The sequence below is a fragment of the Saimiri boliviensis genome, chromosome 14, assembly GCF_048565385.1.
Source record: "Saimiri boliviensis isolate mSaiBol1 chromosome 14, mSaiBol1.pri, whole genome shotgun sequence".
NCBI lineage: Eukaryota > Metazoa > Chordata > Mammalia > Primates > Cebidae > Saimiri > Saimiri boliviensis.
Window position 1 is genome coordinate 37,844,437 of NC_133462.1, and position 21,586 is coordinate 37,866,022.

Sequence of the window (21,586 nt, forward strand, 5' to 3'; positions counted from 1 at the left end):
TCCCCAGATGTTCCAGAAGTGACGTCCTCATTGGCTACCAGCCGGGGAGCAGAGACCAGCACAGCTGTTCCCAGGACAACCCCATCTGTTTTCAATAGCGAATCGGAGACCACAGCCTCACTGATTCCTAGTTCTGGGGCAGAGACAAGTCCAACTATTCAAACTCTAGATGTTTCTTCTAGTGAGCCGGATACAACAACCTCATGGGCTATCCATCCTGCAGAGACCATCCCAACTATTTCCAAGACAACTCCCAATTTTTTCCACAGGGAATCAGACACTGTATCTTCCACAGCCACCAGTCGTGGGGCAGAAGTCACTTCAGTCATTCCAACAAATATCTCACCTAGTGAACCAGGTGCACTGACACATCTGGTCACCATTTCTGGGACAGATACAAGTACAACTTTCCCAACCCTAACTAAGTCCCCACATGAAACAGAGACAAGAACCACATGGCTCACTCATGATGCAGAGACCAGCTCAACGGTTGCCAGAACAATCCCCAGTTTTTCCCATCATCAATCAGATGCCACACCTTCAGTGGCCACCAGTCCTGGAGCAGAAACCAGTTCGGCCATTCCAACTATCTCACCTGGTGCAGCAGATCTGTTGACCTCACAGGTCACTAGTTCTGGGACAGACAGAAATTTGGCTATTCCAACTTCAACTCTTTCTCCTGGTGAACCAAAGACCACAACCTCATTAGTCACCCATCCTGAAGGACAGACAAGTTCGGGCATTCCAACTTTAACTATCTCGCCTGGAGTATCAGGGATGGTGACCTCAGGGGTCACCAGTTTGGGGGCAGAGACAAGTACAACGAATCCAGCTCTGGCAATCTCCCCTGGTGAACCAGGTACAACAGTTTCATTGGTCACTCATCCTGCACAGACCAGACCAGCAGTCCCCTGGACAGCTTCCATTTTTTTCCATAGTAAATTAGACACCATACCTTCAATGGCCACCAGTCATGGGGCAGAAGCCAGCTCAGCTGTTCCAACTCCAACTGTTTCACATGGGGTACCAGGAGTGGTGACCTCTCTGATCACTAGTTCTAGGGCAGTGAACAATACAACTATTCCAATTCTAACTCTTTCTCCTGGTGTAACAGAGACCATACCTTCAATGGCCACCAGTCATGGGGCAGAAGCCAGCTCAGGTGTTCCAACTCCAACAGTTTCACGTGAGGTACCAGGAGTGGTGACCCCTGTGGTCACTAGTTCTATGGCAGTGACCAGTACAACTATTCCAATTCTAACTCTTTCTCCTGGTGAACCAGAGACTATACCTTCAATGGTCACCAGTCATCGGGTAGAAGCCAGCTCCGCTGTTCCAACTCCAACTGTTTCACATGGGGTGCCAGGAGTGGTGACCCCCCTGGTCACTAGTTCTATGGCAGTCACCAGTGCAACTATTCCAATTCTAACTCTTTCTCCTGGTAAACCAGAGACTACACCTTCAATGACCACCAGTCATGGGGCAGAAGCCAGCTCAGCTGTTCCAACTCGAACTGTTTCACATGGGGTACCAGGAGTGGTGACCTCTCTGATCACTAGTTCTAGGGCAGTGAATGGTACAACTATTCCAACTCTAACTCTTTCTCTTGGTGAACCAGGGACCATACCTTCAATGGCCACCAGTCATGGGGCAGAAGCTAGCTCAGCTGTTCCAAATCCAACTGTTTCACCTGCGGTACCAGGAGTGGTGACTCCTCTGGTCACTAGTTCTATGGCAGTGACCAGTACAACTATTCCAATTCTAACTCTTTCTCCTGGTGAACCAGAGACTATACCTTCAATGGCCACCAGTCATCAGGTAGAAGCCAGCTCAGCTGTTCCAACTCCAGCTGTTTCACATGGGGTGCCAGGAGTGGTGACCTCTATGATCACTAGTTCTAGGGCAATGACCAGCACAACTATTCCAATTCTGACTCTTTCTCCTGGTAAAGCAGAGACTACACCTTCAATGACCACCAGTCATGGGGCAGAAGCCAGCTCAGCTGTTCCAACTCCAACTGTTTCACATGGGGTACCAGGAGTGCTGACCTCTCTGATCACTAGTTCTAGGGCAGTGAATGGTACAACTATTCCAACTCTAACTCTTTCTCTTGGTGAACCAGGGACCATACCTTCAATGGCCACCAGTCATGGGACAGAAGCTAGCTCAGCTGTTCCAAATCCAACTGTTTCACCTGAGGTACCAGGAGTGATGACCCCTCTGGTCACTAGTTCTATGGCAGTGACCAGTACAACTATTCCAATTCTAACTCTTTCTCCTGGTGAACCAGAGACTATACCTTCAATGGTCACCAGTCATCGGGTAGAAGCCAGCTCCGCTGTTGCAACTCCAACTGTTTCACATGGGGTACCAGGAGTGGTGACCCCCCTGGTCACTAGTTCTATGGCAGTCACCAGTGCAACTATTCCAATTCTAACTCTTTCTCCTGGTGAACGAGAGACCATACCTTCAATGGCCACCAGTCATGGGGCAGAAGCCAGCTCAGCTCTTCCAAATCCAACTGTTTCACCTGAGGTACCAGGAGTGGTGAACCCTCTGGTCACTAGTTCTATGGCAGTGACCAGTACAACTATTCCAAATCTGACTCTTTCTCCTGGTGAACCAAAGACTATACCTTCAATGGCCACCAGTCATCGGGTAGAAGCCAGCTCAGCTGTTCCAACTCCAACTGTTTCACATGGGGTGCCAGAAGTGGTGACCTCTATGGTCACTAGTTCTAGGGCAATGACCAGCACAACTATTCCAATTCTGACTCTTTCTCCTGGTGAACCAGAGACCACACCTTCAGTGGCCACCAGTCATGGAGTGGAAGCCAGCTCAGCCGTTCCAGCTGTTTCACCTGAGGTACCAGGAGTGGTGACCCCCCTGGTCACTAGTTCTATGGCAGTGACCAGTGCAACTATTCCAATTCTAACTCTTTCTCCTGGTAAACGAGAGACCATACCTTCAATGGCCACCAGTCATGGGGCAGAAGCCAGCTCAGCTGTTCCAACTCCAACTGTTTCACATGGGGTGCCAGGAGTGGTGACCTCTATGGTTACTAGTTCTAGGGAAATGACCAGCACAACTATTCCAATTCTGACTCTTTCTCCTGGTGAACCAGAGACCACACCTTCAGTGGCCACCAGTCATGGAGCGGAAGCCAGCTCAGCCGTTCCAGCTGTTTCACCTGAGGTACCAGGAGTGGTGACCCCCCTGGTCACTAGTTCTATGGCAGTGACCAGTGCAACTATTCCAATTCTAACTCTTTCTCCTGGTGAACAAGAGACCATACCTTCAATGGCCACCAGTCATGGGGCAGAAGCCAGCTCAGCTGTTCCAACTCCAACTGTTTCACATGGGGTGCCAGGAGTGGTGACCTCTATGGTCACTAGTTCTAGGGCAATGACCAGCACAACTATTCCAATTCTGACTCTTTCTCCTGGTGAACCAGAGACCACACCTTCAGTGGCCACCAGTCATGGAGCGGAAGCCAGCTCAGCCGTTCCAGCTGTTTCACCTGAGGTACCAGGAGTGGTGACCCCCCTGGTCACTAGTTCTGTGGCAGTGACCAGTGCAACTATTCCAATTCTAACTCTTTCTCCTGGTGAACGAGAGACCATACCTTCAATGGCCACCAGTCATGGGGCAGAAGCCAGCTCAGCTGTTCCAACTCCAACTGTTTCACATGGGGTGCCAGGAGTGGTGACCTCTATGGTCACTAGTTCTAGGGCAATGACCAGCACAACTATTCCAATTCTGACTCTTTCTCCTGGTGAACCAGAGACCACACCTTCAGTGGCCACCAGTCATGGAGCGGAAGCCAGCTCAGCCGTTCCAGCTGTTTCACCTGAGGTACCAGGAGTGGTGACCCCCCTGGTCACTAGTTCTGTGGCAGTGACCAGTGCAACTATTCCAATTCTAACTCTTTCTCCTGGTGAACAAGAGACCATACCTTCAATGGCCACCAGTCATGGGGCAGAAGCCAGCTCAGCTGTTCCAACTCCAACTGTTTCACATGGGGTGCCAGGAGTGGTGACCTCTATGGTCACTAGTTCTAGGGCAATGACCAGCACAACTATTCCAATTCTGACTCTTTCTCCTGGTGAACCAGAGACCACACCTTCAGTGGCCACCAGTCATGGAGCGGAAGCCAGCTCAGCCGTTCCAGCTGTTTCACCTGAGGTACCAGGAGTGGTGACCCCCCTGGTCGCTAGTTCTGTGGCAGTGACCAGTGCAACTATTCCAATTCTAACTCTTTCTCCTGGTGAACGAGAGACCATACCTTCAATGGCCACCAGTCATGGGGCAGAAGCCAGCTCAGCTGTTCCAACTCCAACTGTTTCACATGGGGTGCCAGGAGTGGTGACCTCTATGGTCACTAGTTCTAGGGCAATGACCAGCACAACTATTCCAATTCTGACTCTTTCTCCTGGTGAACCAGAGACTACACTTTCAGTGGCCACCAGTCATGGGGCAGAAGCCAGCTCAGCTGTTCCAAATCCAACTGTTTCACCTGAGGTACCAGGAGTGGTGACCCCCCTGGTCGCTAGTTCTATGGCAGTCACCAGTACAACTACTCCAATTCTAACTCTTTCTCCTGGTGAACCAGAGACCACACCTTCAATGGCCACCAGTCATGGGGCAGAAACCAGCTCAGCTGTTCCAGATGTTTCATCTGACATACCAGGAGTGGTGACCTCTCTGGTCACTAGTTCTAGTGCAGTAACCAGTACAATTATTCCAACTCTGACTATTTTTTCTGGTGAACCAGAGACCACACCTTCATTGGTCACCCATTCTGAGGCAAAGACAATTTCAGCCATTTCAACTTTAGCCATCTCCCCTACTGTACAAGGGCTGGTGACTTCACTGGTCACTAGTTCTGGGTCAGAGACCAGTGTGTTTCCAAATCTAACTGTTGCCTCAGGTCCACCAGAGACCACAGCCTCATGGGTCACTCAGCCTGGGATAGAAGCAAGCTCTGTTTATCCGAGTTTGACTGTCTCCACTGGTGAGCCATTTACAACGATCTCATCAGTCACCTATCCTGCAGAGAATAGCTCAACTGTTCCCAGGACAACCCCAAGCTTTTTCCGTAATGAATCAGACACTATCCCTTCAACAGACACCAGTCCTGAGGCAGAGTCCAGCTCAGCCATTTCAACAACTATATCACCTGGTATACCAGGTATGCTGACTTCACTGGTCACTAGCTCTGGGACAGACACCAGTGCAACTTTTCCAACAGTGTCTGAGTTCCCACATGAATCAGAGGCAACAGCCTCATGGGTTACTCATCCTGCAGTCACCAGCACAACAGTTCCCAGAACAACCTCTAATTTTTCTCACAGTGAACCAGACACCACACCCTCAAGAGCCACCAGTCCTGGGGCAGAAGCCAGTTCAGCTTTTCCAACAATAACTGTCTCACCTAATGTACCAGATATGGTGACCTCACAGGTTGCTAGTTCTGGGACAGACACCAGTATAACTATTCCAACTGTGACACTTTCTCCTGGTGAACCAGAGACCACAACTTCTTTTATCACCTATTCTGAGACACACATGAGTTCAGCCATCCCAGCTCTAACTGTCTCCCCTAGTGCATCAAAGATGCTGACCTCACTGATCACTAGTTCTAACACAGAGGCCAGTACAATTTTTCCAACTCGAACTGATTACCCACATGAATCAGAGACAACAGCCTCATGGCTCATCCATTATTGGACAGAAGCCAGTTCAGCTTCCCCAGCTATGACTGTTTCTCTGGGTAAGTCAGATACAGCAAACTGGCGGGTCACTCATTCTGCAGAGACTAGCACACCTGTTTCCAGAATAACCCCCAGTTTTCCCCCTAGTGAATCAGACACGACAGTCTTCATGGTCACCAGTTCTGATGCAGAAGTCAGTTCAGCCATTCCAACAACAACTCTCTCACCTGGTGTATCAGATACGCTGACCTCACTGGTCACTAGTTCTGGGACAGACAGCACTACAACGTTCCCAGTGCTGATCGAGACCCCATATGAACCAGAGACAACAGCTACACAGCTCATTCCTCCTGCAGAGACCAACACAATGGTTCCCAGGACAACTCCCAGGTTTTCCCATAGGGAGTCAGACACCACACTCCCAGTTGCCACCACCAGTCCTGGGCCAGAAGCCAGTTCAGCTGTTTCAACCACAACTGTCTCACCTGGTATGTCAGATCTGGTGACCTCACTGATCCCTAGTTCTGGGACAGACACCAGTACAATTTTCCCAACATTGACTGAGACCCCATATGCACCAGAGGCTACAGCCACATGGTTCACTCATTCTGCAGAGACCAGCACAACGGTTCCTAGGACAACTGCCAACTTTTCCCATAGTGGATCAGACACTAAGCCCTCAATGGCCACCAGTCCTAGAGCAGAAGCCAGATCAGTTTTTCCAACTACAACCATCTCACCAGGGGTAGTGACCTCACAGGTCACAAGTTCTACAACAGCCACTAGTGCAGCTATTCCAATGTTGACTCCTTCTCTTGGTGAACCAGAGACCACAGCCTCACTGATTACCCATCCTGGGGCACAGACTGGCTCCACTGTTCCAACTCTGACTGTTTCCTCTAGTGAGCCAGATACAACAGCTTCCTGGGTCACTCATCCTGCACAGACCAGCACACCTATTTCCAGAACAACCACTAGTTTTTCCTACAGTAGACCAGATGCCACACTTTTAATGGCCACCAGTCCTGGGACAGAAGCCAGTTCAGCTGTGCTGACAACAATGGTCTCACCTGGTGTACCAGAGATGGTGACTTCACCAATCACTAGTTCTGGGGCTGCAACCAGTACAACTATTCCAACTTTGACTCATTCTCCTGGTATGCCAGAGACCACTGCCTTATTGATCACCCATCCCGGCACAGAGACAAACACATTTCCTGTTTCAACTGTGTTTCCTCAAGTATCAGAGACCACGGCCTCACTATCCATTAGACCTGGCGCAGAGCCTAGTACAGCTCTTCCATCTCAGCCTAGTTCAGCCCTTCCAACTCAGACAGCATCTTCTCTCTTCACCCTACTTGGAACTGGAACCAGCAAAGTTGATCTGAATCCATCTGCTTCACCTGGTGTTTCTGCAAAAACAGCCTCACTTTCCACCCATCCTGGGACAGAAACCAGCAGCACAATTCTGACTTCGACTCTGTCCCTTGGTTTATTAGAGACTACAGGCTTGTTGAGCACCAGCTCTTCAGCAGAGACCAACACAGGTACTCTCACTCTGAGCATTTCCCCTGCTGTCTCTGGGCTTCCCAGTGCCTCTATAACAACTGGTAAGCCCCAAACTGTGACCTCCAGGCACACAGGAACCTCGCCATCTGTAGCTTCACTTGGACCCCCAGAATTTTCCAGGACTGTCACAGATACCACTATGACCTTGATACCATCAGAAACACCAGCATCACCTAAAACCAGTCATGGAGAAGGAGTGAGTCCAACCAGTATCTTGAGAACTACAACAGTTGAGACCACTAATTTAGCTGCCACAGGTTCCAGTTCCACTGTGGCCAAGACCACAACCACCTTCAATACACTGACTGGAAGCTCCTTTGCTCCTCTGACCACACCTGGGATCTCCACCTTGGCCTCTGAGAGTGTGACCTCAAGAACAGGTAAGAATAACTTTTTTATTGTGGTAAAATATAAATAATATAAAATCTGCCGTTTAAACCATTTTAAGTATATGATTCAGGAGTATTAATACATTCACATTGTTGTGCAATCCTCACCACTATCGGTTTTCAAAACTTTATCACCCCAAACAGGAACTCTGTACCCATGAAGCAATAATTTTCCATTCTTTTTTTTTTTTTTTTTTTTTTGAGAAAGAGTCTCGCCCTCTTGCCCAAGCTGGAGTGCAGTGGTGCAATCTCAACTCACCGTGACCTCTGAGGTTCCAACAATTCTTCTGCTTCCGCCTCCTGGGTAGCTGAGACCACAGGTGCCACCATGCCTGGCTAATTTTTTGTGTTTTCAGCAGAGACAAGGTTTCACTATGTTGGGCAGGCTGCTTTCAAACTCCTGACCTCAGGTGATCCACCCACCTCAGCCAGCCAAAGTGCTGGGATCACAGGCATGAGTCACTGCATCTGGCCCTGTCTCACTTTCCTTTTATGAGATGGAGTCTCACTCTGTCATCAGGTTTGAGTACAGTGGTGTGATCTCTGCTCACTGCAACCTCCACCTCCCACGTTCAAGCGATTCTCCTGACTCAGCCTCTCGAGCAGCTAGGACTACAGGCACATGCCACCACACCCAGCTAATCTTTGTATTTTTAGAAGAGACAGGGTTTCACCATGTTGGCCAGGATGGTCTCCATCTCTTGACCTCATGATCTGCTCAACTCAGCCTCCCGAAGTGCTGGGATTACAGATGTAAGCCACCACACCTGGCCATCTCAGCCCCTACAGCCCTGAACAAACTGGAGTTGTTGGTCACTCCACATAGGAAGGTCTCAGAAAGTGACTGCTACATAAGGAATTTCAAGTAGGATGGCTCAGCCTGGACCCCAAATGAACACTGGAGTTAAAATGTGTCCTCAGAGTCTTTCCTCCTGTGCCTCGCTGCCCAGGGCCTGACTTAGGACTGGTCTCTTCTTGCCCTCCCTTTCTGCAGCTGACATGCCTTTGTTGATGCTTTTCACCATCAACTTCACCATTACCAACCTGCAGTACACGAAGGACATGGTGCGCCCGGGCTCTGAAATATTCAATGCCACTGAGAAGATCCTGCAGCAGCTGGTAAGAGCCCCCCCGACCAATCCCCACTCCTCCAAAGTCTTGGCTGCCCCTTACTCCTCCTCATCATCTCTCATTCCTTCCCAGCTCAAGCCCTTGTTCCAGAACAGCAGTACTGGTTCTCTCTATGCTGGCTGCAGGCTGACCTCGCTCAGGTAAGACTCACTCCCCTCCACAGCACCTACAGCAACCCCAATTCAGTCCTTTCTTAGACTCCTACACCCCTAGCAGCCACTGCTACTTGGGCTTTAGCTGTGAGGCCGTATAGTATAGCAGACTCAAAGTGCCTCGGTTACAATGCCAGCTCCACAATTTGCTAGCTATGTGACCCTGGGCAAGACACACAACCTCCCTGTTCTTCAATCACATTATCTATAAAATGGTGATAATAATAGTCTTTAATCTTTTTTCTTTCTTTCTTTCTTTTTCTTTCTTTCTTTCTTTCTTTCTTTCTTTCTTTCTTTCTTTCTTTCTTTCTTTCTTTCTTTCTTTCTTTCTTTCTTTCTTCCTTTCTTTCTTTCTTTCTTTTTTGAGACAGAGTCTCACCCTGTCGCCCAGGCTGGGGTGCAATGGCGCGATCTCGGCTCACTGCAACCTCCACCTCCTGGGTTCAAGCGATTCTCCTGCCTCAGCCTCCCAAGTAGCGGGAACTATGGGCACACACCACCATGACCAGCTAATTTTTTGTATTTTTAGTAGAGATGGGATTTCACCAAGTTAGCCAGGATGGTCTCTACCTGCTGACCTCGTGATCCACCTGTCTCAGCCTTCCAAAGTGCTGGGATTACAGGCATGAGCCACTGCACCTGGCCAACAGTCTCTTATTCTAATGGTGATAATAACAGTCTTTTGCTCTTCTCTCTCTCTCTCTCTCTTTTTTTTTTTAAATGGATACTCACTCTGTCACCTGTCACCTAGGTTGGAGTACAGTGGCATGATCTTAGCTCACAGCAACCTCTGCCTCCCGGGTTCAAGCGATTATGCAGTTCTCCTGCCCCAGCCTCCTGAATCATTCAGCAAGGTGCCTGGACCATTGTGAATGTTCAGTTAATTAGGACTCGTAGCAGCAATTGATATAGTGTCTTTGCTACCAGTATCCCCAGAATCCCTGACAGCTTCCTTGCCCCAGCCCATCTCTACCATATTAGAGTCAAACTCTGGACACCACAGCTCTGCAGTTTGTTCCCTGAAAAGAGAGAAAGACTTTCCCAAAGTCAGTCTTACTGAATCAAAGGGAAAATCCATTAACTTTTAAAAAAATTTTTACTTTAAGTTCTGAGATACATGTGCAGAACGTGCAGGTTTGTTACATAGATATACATGTGCCATGGTGGTTTGCTGCACCTGTCAACCCATCATCTAGGTTTTAAGCCCTGCATGCATTAGCTGTTTGTCCTAATGCTCTCCCCGTCCCTGCTCTCCACCTCCCGACAGGATCTGATGTGTGATGTTCCCCTCCCTGTGTCCATATGTTCTCATTGTTCAACTCCCATTCATGAGTGAGAATATGCGCTGTTTGGTTTTCTGTTCCTGTGTTTGTTTCCTGCAAATGATGGTTTCCAGCTTCATCCATGTCCCTGCAAAGGACATGAACTCATTCTTCTTTACGGCTGCATAGTATTCCATGGTGTATATGTGCCTCATCATCACTGGCCATTAGAGAAATGCAAGTCAAAACCACAGTGAGATACCATCTCATGCCAGTTAGAGTGGTGATTATTAAAAAAATCAGTAAACAGCAGATGCTGGCGAGGCTGTGGAGAAATAGGAACACTTTTACACTGTTGGTAGGAGTGTTAATTAGTTCAACCATTGTGGAAGACAGTGTGGTGATTCCTCAAAGATCTAGAACCAGAAATACCATTTGATCCAGCAAATTCCATTACTGGGGATATACCCAAAGGATTATAAATCATTCTACTATAAAGATGCATTATGATATTTCAATGTGGCCCTTGAAAATATTCCACTGTATACTCCAGAGAGAATGGAAGTCAAAATAACATCTTGGTATTTTGATAAAAATATTTTTTACTTGGTGGATTCCCTGTAAGAATTTTGGGGAGATCAGGAGTCTCTAGACCATACGTTGAGAAGCACTATGTTATATTATATGGGCATGAAATGGGAACACTTTGAATCATATGAATAGTAGCCAGCAGAATTCTCAGGCAAGGGAGGAAAGAGTTCTCTGTTCTTCAGGGGAAATCACTGTAGGTTAGGGTTAGGGTTAGCTTAAGCCGATGACAAAGATAATTTGGAAACACATTGCCCCTTACTGTTTTTTAACTCATTTTCTCTGTTTTTCTTAAACTTGGTTGCCTACCTAAAATGTGTTCCCAGTAGGTTGGACCTTGGGATTCACCAACTTTCAATAAAACCCCCCTCTTAGGTTCCATGATGGTGGTTGCAGAATGTCAAGGACAGCCAAGGAGGTGTTCACTCACCTCCCCGAAGGTCCCCAGCCCTCTGGCTTTTCCCTGGCACATGCTGCCTGGCCCTAGGAGGCTCAATTTTCTCCCTGGGAGCTCCACATTCCCAATCCCATGGCCCAAGCAGGACTTGGCTATTCCTGCAGTGGACACCATCTGTCCTTACCTTTGTTGGAAATAGATGTTCAGTGCCACAAAGAAAAATTAGCACTGAGACAAAGGATTTTTCAGCAACGCAGTTGTTACTTCCTGGACTGCAGGAAGGTACCTTGCTAGCCATCTTGCCACAGAGTGCAATGAACAAAGGAAAGCAGACATATTTATTCTTTATGCATTTGGGGTCGTCCTTACTGCTGTGTTCGATCTACATTGGCTGGTGCCAGACCTCACAATCTAAACCAAAACCCGATTGGCTAATAACTTAAAACTTTTTAAACAAATAAAAGCAATGGAGATCTGGGACATGCCTGTGAGCTCATCCAGCACAGATATCTTGGTTAAAGTACAAGGACATCAAATATACCGTGTGCCTGTAAGCATGGCATGCCTAACAGCTACGTAGGTTAGAGCTTCACAAAGATTTATTAACACACTTACGATTTATTCTTTAACAAGAAAGGAAACTTTAAAGAGAAACTTTTCTACTTCCCACACCTTCCTGGGTGGACAGGGAGTGCTGTAAGAGCAAGTGGTTGGAACAAAGACTTGAAACCAATAAATGAAAAATAAACGGAGACCAAAAGAAGATTGGCTAAGGAACAGCCCTGGATTTAACGAGGTGGGCGGCAGGGAGGGTGGTCCTGGATGCCCAAATGAGACAGAAAAAGCAAATGACACCCAGGAAGAAGAGCTCACATAAAGACTTAGGGGTAGTTGCCACCAGTGCCATCATGGTCTGTGAAGCCACCACCCTGACACAAAGCCTGGAATAATTCTGTGAAAGCAGGAACCCTTGTAACTAAATCCCTTCTCTCCATTGTTCAAAGCACAAACTTTTTTTTTTTTTTTTCCTGTCTTTGGAATTTTGTCTGCAAAGATTTAGAAGGAGATGTGGCCCAAGGGCTCTTGTCTATGGCAAAAGCTTGTCTCTGGCAACATCAGCAGTTCCACGTTTTTGTCTGTTTGTTTTTGAGACGGTGTCTCATTCTGTCTCCAAGGCTGGAGTGCAGTGGCACAGTCTCAGCTCACTAAGACCCAAGACACTGCATTATGTACTTTATATTTAATATTTAATGCCTCATCAGTCTTTGCAATAGCCTCATGAAGTAGGAGCAGAAGGGGAAACTGAGGCAGTGGCTTGTGCCAGGGCACACAAAGTAACTCCAGCACTTCAGGTTCCAGATCCAAACGCCTATTCCTTAGGTGGCACTGCTTCCTCTGCCCCTATTACGGCCTTGTAGCATGCGGAAAATCCTAATCGGCCTCCTCCTCTGAAGGAACTTGCCCAGAGAATCTCAGAGGGGAGGAAAGGGAAGCATAGAACCCTTACAGGCAAGAGGTGAGCTCCTAAGTGTCTCAGATGCAGCCACAGGGGGCCTGGCCTGTCTGAGGTTGACTGAGAGGCACCAAGGACACTGTCCCCGAGTGCTAGAAAGGGCAGGTCATTTAGGGTAGATGTTGGTTGTAATCGTTTCCTGCCTGACATTCTCACCTTCCACACCTGAATCTCCAAGTGTGGCTCTCTCAAGAGTCCCATTTCATCAGTCATCTACCTCCAGCTTCCTTTCCTTCCGGGGATGGAGGCAGAAGAGGTAGGAGGGCCCTAGTAGCTAGGAGCATTGGTGAAGTGAGGCAGACCTCAGTTTTATAAACATATGTTTATAGACGTGTTTTATATACATATGTTATACACATATATAACATATATGTTATATATGTATATATTATACATGTTATATTGTGTACATGTTATATATGTTATAACATATAGTATATGCTATATATAACATACATTATGTGATCTGTAACATATATGTACCTGGGCCCAGAATTGCTTGAACCCAGGAGGCAGAGATTGCAGTGAGCCAACATCACACCTCTTCTCTCCAGCCTGGGCTACAGAGTGAGACTCTGTCTCTGAAAATAAAACAAAAACAAAACAAAATATATACAACTGGCTATTTTTAAAACTTTTTTGTGGAGGGGGGTCTTGCTGTGTTGCCCAGGTGTCCCTGAACTCCTGGGCTCAAGCAATCCTCCTACCTTGGCCTCCCCAAATGCTGGGATTACAGGCATAAGCCACCACACCTGGCCACAAGGCATTTTTGGCTTATATTTTTAACTTAAAATGGGTTTATCAGGGCAGGGCACAGTGGCTCACACCTGTAATCTCAGCACTTTGGGAGGCCAAGGCGGGTAGATCACTTGAGGCCAGGAATTCAAGACCAGCCTGGCTAACATTGCAAAATCCTGTCTACTAAAAATAAAGAAATCAGCCAGGAATGTTGGTGACAATTGTAGTTCCAGCTACTCAGGAGACTGAGACATGAGAATCACTTGAACCCAAGAGGTGGAGGTTGCTGTGAGCCAAGATTGCCCCAGTGCACTCCTGCCTGGATGGCAGAGTGAGACTCTGTCTCCAAAAAACTAAAAACAAGCCAGGCATGTGCCTCGTGTCTGTAATCCTAGCACTTGGAGAGGCTCAGGCAGCAGATCACCTGAGGTCAGGAATTCAAGACCAGCCTGGCAAACATGGAGAAAATCCAGCTCTACTAAAAATACAAAAATTAGCTGGGTTTGGTGGTGGGTGCCTATAGTCCTAGCTACTCAGGAGGTTAAGGCAAGAGAGGCAGAGTTTGCAGTGAACCGAGATCATGCCACTGCAGTCCAGCCTGGGTGACAGAGTGAGACTCCATCTCCAAAAACAAAACGAAACAAAACAAAAAAATAAATAAATAAACAATCCTAGGTTTATCAGGACATAACACCATCATGAGTCAAGGAGCATCTAAATGTATGTGGTAGCTATGCAAAAAATAGTTATAGAGTTATATACAATAGTTATATGTGAACCAGTTTAATATATGTTAAGTAGAGGTATATGGTAGTTATATAAAAAAGTTATATAATTATATAAAATAGTTATATATAAACCAGTTTAATATATGTTAGGTAGAGGTAGAATAATATATTTTGTATATTATATAATAATGTATAACATACAAAAGATATCACATATATTTCTATATTAAGTTTATATTTACAAATCTACATATTTATATATTTTATGTTATATATATAATTGTGTTATACAATATACATATAATTGTATATATATACACAGTTATATATATATTATAGATATATATAATATAATATATATACTTGTGTTATGTTAGTATGGTATTGACTGGGAGAATTGAGCAGTACCAACCCACAGGGATGCTTTGAGGATGAAATAATGTGATTATGAATACAAAATGCTGGGCCTGCTGCATAGGAAGTATTTAATAAATGGTAGTTGTTACTCTAAAGTCATTCCTACTATAGAGCTACTCACAACCCTGGGACATAGGACACCCTGTGGATCGTGAGGTCAGGAGTTCAAGCCAGCTTACCCAATATGGTGAAACTCCGTCTCTACTAAAAATACCAAAAAAAAAAAAAAAAAAAAAAATTAGCTTGGTGTAGTGGTAGGTGCCTGTAGTCTCAGCTACTCAGGAGGCTGAGGCAGGAGAATCTCCTGAACCCAGGAGGCGGAAGTTGCATTGAGCCCAGATCATGCCACTGCACTCCAGCCTGGGTGACAGAATGAAACTGTCTCAAAAAAAAAAAAAAAAAAAAAAAGAAGAAGTCTTACCTCTGCCATGGTAGTGCTTTCTGCTTCCACTAAGAATCCTATTCATTTGTTTAGGATGGGCATCTCTCTGATGAGAGCTGCATTCTTGTTAGCCACAGTTTCCCCAGAGTTCTCATTAGGGACTGACGAAGAGTGGAAAGGAAGGACAAAAGCTTGGTGACGTGGGTTGACTAAGCATCTGTAGGTTCTCATCCAGGCCAGAGAAGGATGGATCAGCCACGGCAGTGGACGCCATCTGCACACATCGCCCTGACCCTGCAGGGCTCAGACTGGACAGAGAGCGACTATACTGGGAGCTGAGCAAGCTGACCAACGGCATCCACAAGCTGGGCCCCTACACCCTGAACAGGAACAGCCTCTATGTCAATGGTGAGCAGCTGTAATGTGGTTGGAGGCTCTTCCTCCTTGCTGGGCAGCCTGTAATCTCTGGCTTGAGGACATACTCATGCCAGGCAATTGAAAATTCAGCCATGTGCTCTACATGGGATGACTACATTCTGGACTTCATGATTTCTTCATCATCCTAGAATGAATTCCATCAGGACATTCTTCCCTGATGTGAGGATGCTGATAGGAAATGCCTAATGGTCCCTGTTCCATAAGCCTCCTTACATTGTGCCAGGGTAGCCCTGACCCCTGTTTGGTCCCCCACATCTCCTTTTCACCTACTTACACTCCTCCCTCCTTCTCTTTGCAGGTTTCACCCATCGGAGCTCTGAGTCCACCACCAGCAGTGAGTATTCAACTCATGTCCACATGCCCATGATCCTACATCAAACAAAGCAAGAGCTCCCCATCCTCATAAACCCATAAGTTCTCCTCTTGAGCAAAGCAAGTGGGAAGGCAGAAGTTATTCAAGCTCCCCTCTGCCTCAGTTCCAAAGACAGACTCAGCTCAAGCCCACATAACAGCAAACCCTGCAAAAGTCTCACCTCGTGGCATTTCTGCCATGGTAATGCTTTCTGCTTTCACTAATGAGGACTTCTCCTCAGCTCCTGGGACCTCCATAGTGGATGTGGGAACCTCAGTGACTTCACCCTCCATCTCCAGCCCCACGAGTAAGTACTAGTCAATGGCATTTCTATTAGAGCAGGCTTCCCCTGTCATTTTTACTCAAATGAAGATGGAAAGTCATAGTAAATATACTGATAGTGAGTGAACCAGTGAAATTTATTGGCCACTTAATGTGTACCAGATCCTAGGGACACAGCAAGGAAAATAAAACCAATAAAAAATCTCTGCTCTCAGTGAGCTTATATTCTTGTGTTGATGATGATGTTAGTGGTGGTGGTTCTGCTGCTGCTGCTGTTGATGATGGTGATAGTAATGTTGATGACAAAGATGATGTTGAAGAAAATGATGCTCATGATGGTGGCAGGGGTTATTATGGTAATAATGATATGTTAAGTGTGATGATGGTGGTGTTGATTATGATGGTGATTATTTTATGCTAGACACGTTGATGATGGTGATGTCAATGACAATGAGGATGATAGTGATGAGGATGATGTCGGTGATGGTGGTGGGGTTACCATGGTAATGATATGTTGAATGTGATGATGATGATGTTTGTGGTGGTCATGATGGAGATTGCCATGGCTGTGCTGGTGGTACTTGTGATGACAACGATGATGGTGACAATGACAGTGATGATGATGATGGTGATAATAAAGATAGCAGTTAACATCTCACAATGTTGAGCACTAAATATGTGCCAAGAGCTATGCTCAGCATCTAACAACTGTTATATAATCTACTTTAAAAAATAAATTGTATCATTATAGATAAGAAAGGCATGGAAAATATTTATTATGTCATTCAGTTTAAATGCTGCATATGGTTATTACAAAGTGCCATTTTCTCTACTTTGACCATAATATTTACTTCCCACTCCCACTATAGCTGCTGTTCCTCTCCTGGTGCCGTTCACCCTCAACTTCACCATCACCAACCTGCAGTATGAGGAGGACATGCATCGCCCTGGCTCCAGAAAGTTTAACACCACAGAGAGGGTCCTGCAGGGTCTGGTTAGTGCCCTTCTCACTCCGCCCTGCTCATGATACCCAGTCCTTCCTACATCATCCATGCCAGGGTGATGGAAGAAGATCACACCTAACTCACTCTTGCCCCAACAGATGAAAGCCTAAGCTGGGCGCAGTGGCTCATGCCTATAATCCCAGCACTTTGGGAGGCTGAGGCAGGTGGATCACCTGAGGTCAGGAGTTTGTGACTAGCCTGACCAACATGGTGAAACCTCATCTCTACTAAAAATACAAAAATTAGCCAGGTGTGGTCATGCATGCCTGTAATTCCAGCTACTTGGGAGGCTGAGGCAGGAGAATCACTTGAACCTAGGAGGCAGAGGTTGCAGTGAGCCAAGATCGTACCACTTCAGCCTAGGCAAAAAAGCGGAACTCTGTCTCAAAACAAAAACAAAAAACTGCAAACCTTGCCCACTGAGGCCAGCCCTGCTCACCTCACTTCTGCCTGGCTCTTACAACTTAGCCCTCCTACTCACCTCCCTCTCCCTCCTCCACAGCTCAGGCCCCTGTTCAAGAACACCAGTGTTGGCCCTCTGTACTCTGGCTGCAGACTGATCTTGCTCAGGTGAGAACTTAGAAGAGCCAGTCTGGCTACCCCAATTGTTCTCACTCCAAAAGATTTTGCACTGCTTCTTTGCTGTACTTCCTACGAATATTCTCACCAAAGGTGGAATTCAGGAGTCACTGGCTTCAGGACCAGTGTGTTTCCTGCTAGTAACAGCCCCACACCCCACCTCAACAGAGAGAATCTGCATGGCCCATCATCAGGACAGAGCCCCTACCCTGATCATCCCTCTGAATTCCCTCCTTTCCCTGCCCCTCCCTTTCCTTTACATGTTATATTCTGTTACATGTTAACTTCTCTCAAGACAATTATTCCTCATCCACATGCTTTCATTCTCATTTCCAGCTCTTCACTGGGCTCAAGTCTGGCTCCCCTGTCCATCCCATCCATGAAGATGCAGGTTTCATCTTACACTTTTATAAAACTTCTTGTATCCGTGGCTCCATTCACAGTCCCAAGCAAACCAATAGTCCATGCACTAAGAATCTATGTGGCTTCTCACCTCTTTCCCAGGTTTCTCATTTCCTCTGCTTCCTTACTGTCCTTCCCTCAGCTGTCTCAAGACACAAACTAGGTAGTCTTTTCATTGTCATGTTTCCCACTGACCCTCCCCAGGCCCGAGAAGGATGGGGCAGCCACTGGAGTCGATGCCATCTGCACCCACCACCTTGACCCCAAAAGCCCTGGACTCAACAGGGAGCACCTGTACTGGGAGCTAAGCAAGCTGACCAATGGCATCAAAGAGCTGGGCCCCTACACCCTGGACAGGAACAGTCTCTATGTCAATGGTGAGTGCCTGTGACGTGGTTGAAGTCTCTTCTTTCTTGCTGGGCAGCCTCTAATCTGTAACTAGAGGTCACACTCTCTGCCTGGTAATTGAAAATTCAGCCATGTGCTCTACATGGGATGGATGACTCAGGTCTGGACTTCATGATTTCCTTATCATCGTGGACTGTGTTCTCTCAGGGCTTTCTTTCCTGATGTGAGGATGCTGATAGGAAATCTTCAATTGTCCCTGTACCATGAAGTTCATTTTGTTGTACCAGGGTAGCATTGACGTCTATTTGGTCCCCCATCTCTCCTTGTCGCTTACCTACTTCTCCTCCCTTCTTCTCCATGCAGGTTTCACCCATCGGAGCTCTGTGCCCACCACCAGCAGTGAGTATTCAACTCATGTTCACATGCCCTGGTTTCTATACCAAGAGGAGCAGGAGCTGGCCCTTCCTCATAAATCCATAAGTCCTCTTCATGAGCAAAGGAGGGCAGAAGTTGTTCAAGTGCCCCTCTGCCCAGCTCAAAACGCTGAACCAGTTCAAGCCACACATGCAGCAAATCCCGTGAACAGTCTCCCCTTTTGCCATTTCTGCCAAGAGAATGCTTTCTGCTTTCACTGATGAGAACTTTTCCTCAGCTCCTGGGGCCTCCACAGTGGATCTTGGAACCTCAGGGACTCCAGCTTCCCTCTCCAGTTCCACAAGTAAGTATCAGTCAATGACATCTCTATTAGAGCACGCTCGATGAATGTAAACATCTTTGTCATTTTCACTCAGATAAAAATGGAAAATCATAGTAAATCTCGTGATAGTAAGTAGACAAACAAAATGTTTTGGCTACCTACTGTGTACCAGACCCCAGGGATACAATAAGAAAAAGAAAATCAATTAAAAAAAAAAACTCCGCCCTCAATGAGCTTGTATTCTTGTGATGATGATGATGATGATGGTAGTGGTAGTTGTGATGGTGATAATGATGTGTTGAGTGGGATGATAATGATGGCAGTGGTGGCGCTGATATGATGATGATGATGGTCATTCTGTTAATGATGGCAGTAGTGATGATGATGATGATGATGATGCTGGTGATGGCAGTGGAAGTTCTGATGCTAATTATGATGTATTGAGTGTAATGATGGTGGTGTTGCAGCTTGTGATGGTGATGATGATAGTGGTGATGATGATGGTGGTGGCGATGTTGATGACAATGGTGATGATGATGAGGATGATACTGTGATGGTGGTGCTGTCATGACGGTAGTGATTGTGTGTTGAGTGTGATGATGATGATGGTGATAGTGTTGCTGTTTATAATAATGATAATAGTGGTGACATTGATGATGGTGGTGGTGATATTGATGACAATGATGATAATGGTGATAAGGATGATGCTGGTGTTGGTGGTGGGTTATGATGGTAATGATGAAGTGTTGAGACTGATGATGTTTATGGTGGTAATCATGGGGATTATCATGATGGTGACAGTGGTGGTGATGATGGTGTTAAACAAAGTTAATAGAAAATGCTGGACAGTATTGAACAATAAATATTCACCAAGACCTACGCTCAGCATCTACTATTATATAATATACTTTTATAAAAATAAATTTTGTTACTATAGGCAAGGGAGGCATGGTAAATATTTTGTCTCTCAATTTAAATTTTGCATATGTTTAAAGATAAGTCTATTCCAAACCCCTATTTTCTCTACTTTGAACATAGTGTTTATTTCCAATTCCTATTACAGCTGCTGGCCCTCTCCTGGTGCCATTCACCCTCAACTTCACCATCACCAACCTGCAGTATGAGGAGGACATGCATCGCCCTGGCTCCAGGAAGTTCAACACCATGGAAAGGGTCCTGCAGGGTCTGGTGAGAGCCCTGCCCACTTTACTCCTGTCTCACCCCAGATACCAAATCCCTCCTACATCATTCATGCCAGGGCTATGGAAGAAGATAGCACCCATCTCATCACTTCCCACAAAAGGTGCAAGCCCTGCTCACTTAAGCTAGCCCTGCCCACTGGTGCCTGCTCCACCCCCTGACTTCTGCCCCCTGCACACTCACCTTAGCCCTCCTACTGACATTTTCCTCCCTCCTCCACAGCTTGGTCCTATATTCAAGAACACCAGTGTCAGCCCTCTGTACTCTGGCTGCAGACTGACCTCTCTCAGGTGAGACCTTAGAAAAGCCAGACCGGCTGCCCCAATTTTTTCCACTTCAACAGACTTTGTACAACTTCCTTGCTGCACTTCCTAGGCGTAGCCTCACCAAAAGGGGAATTCAGGAATCACTGGCTTCAGAACCAGTGTGTTTCCTGATAGTAACACCTCAGTACCTCACCTCAACAGGGAGAATCTGCATGGTCCATCATCAGGATTGAACTCTACCCTGATCATTCCTCTGAATTCTCCCTTTTCCCTGCTCCTCCCTTTCCTTTAGGTCTTAAGTTCTGTCCCCAGGATTTCTCTCAAAACAATCATGCCTCATCCACGTGCTTTCATCCCCAGCTCTTCACTGGTCTCAAGTCAGGGCTCTCCTGTCCCCATGCCATGAGAATGCAGGTTTCACCTTGCACTTTTACAAGCATGGTTGTATCCATGACTCTGCTCACAGTCCCAAGCAAGCCAATAGTCTGTGCACTCAGAAAATCTAAGTGTGGCTTCTCACCTCTTTCCCAGGTTTCTCATTTCCTCTGATTCCTTACTGTCTTTCCCTCAGCAGTCTAAAGACACAACCTAGGTAATCTTTTCATAGTCGTTCTCCCTACCTACCTTCCCCAGGTCTGAGAAGCATGGGGCAGCCACTGGAGTGGATGCCATCTGCACTCACCATCTTGACCCTAAAAGCCCTGGACTCAACAGAGAGCAGCTGTACTGGGAGCTGAGCCAGCTGACCAATGGCATCAAAGAGCTGGGCCCCTACACCCTGGACAGGAACAGTCTCTATGTCAATGGTGAGGAGCTGTGATGTGGTTGGAGGTTCTTACTCCTAGAGTTTGGGCAGACTCTAATCTCTGGCTTGAGGTCTAACTCCCTGCCTGGCCATTGAATATTCTGTCATGTGCTCTACATGGGATGACTAAGTTCTGGACTTCACAGTTTCTTCGTCATAGTGAACTGCATTCCCTCAGGGCACTCTTCCCTGTTGTCAGGATGCTGATAGGAAATCTTTAATGGCCTCTGTCC

At 46.7% G+C, this 21,586-nt stretch overlaps 1 protein-coding gene across 1 annotated transcript in view; it reads left to right on the plus strand.

Annotated features, from left to right (window-relative positions):
• Nucleotides 1-5,132: 5,132 nt before the first annotated feature.
• MUC16 (mucin 16, cell surface associated) overlaps nucleotides 5,133-21,586 on the plus strand; it is a 93,477-nt gene continuing 77,023 nt past the window's right edge. Inside the window, exons 1-14 of the mRNA XM_010349602.3 lie at nucleotides 5,133-7,663; nucleotides 8,667-8,791; nucleotides 8,876-8,943; nucleotides 15,216-15,388; nucleotides 15,717-15,752; nucleotides 16,012-16,077; nucleotides 16,922-17,046; nucleotides 17,559-17,626; nucleotides 18,242-18,414; nucleotides 18,749-18,784; nucleotides 19,038-19,103; nucleotides 20,146-20,270; nucleotides 20,505-20,572; nucleotides 21,182-21,354. Of these exons, the coding sequence (XP_010347904.3) occupies nucleotides 5,194-7,663; nucleotides 8,667-8,791; nucleotides 8,876-8,943; nucleotides 15,216-15,388; nucleotides 15,717-15,752; nucleotides 16,012-16,077; nucleotides 16,922-17,046; nucleotides 17,559-17,626; nucleotides 18,242-18,414; nucleotides 18,749-18,784; nucleotides 19,038-19,103; nucleotides 20,146-20,270; nucleotides 20,505-20,572; nucleotides 21,182-21,354 (3,772 nt within the window). The 5' untranslated portion in view covers nucleotides 5,133-5,193. The remainder of the gene's footprint in view (nucleotides 7,664-8,666; nucleotides 8,792-8,875; nucleotides 8,944-15,215; nucleotides 15,389-15,716; nucleotides 15,753-16,011; nucleotides 16,078-16,921; nucleotides 17,047-17,558; nucleotides 17,627-18,241; nucleotides 18,415-18,748; nucleotides 18,785-19,037; nucleotides 19,104-20,145; nucleotides 20,271-20,504; nucleotides 20,573-21,181; nucleotides 21,355-21,586) is intronic.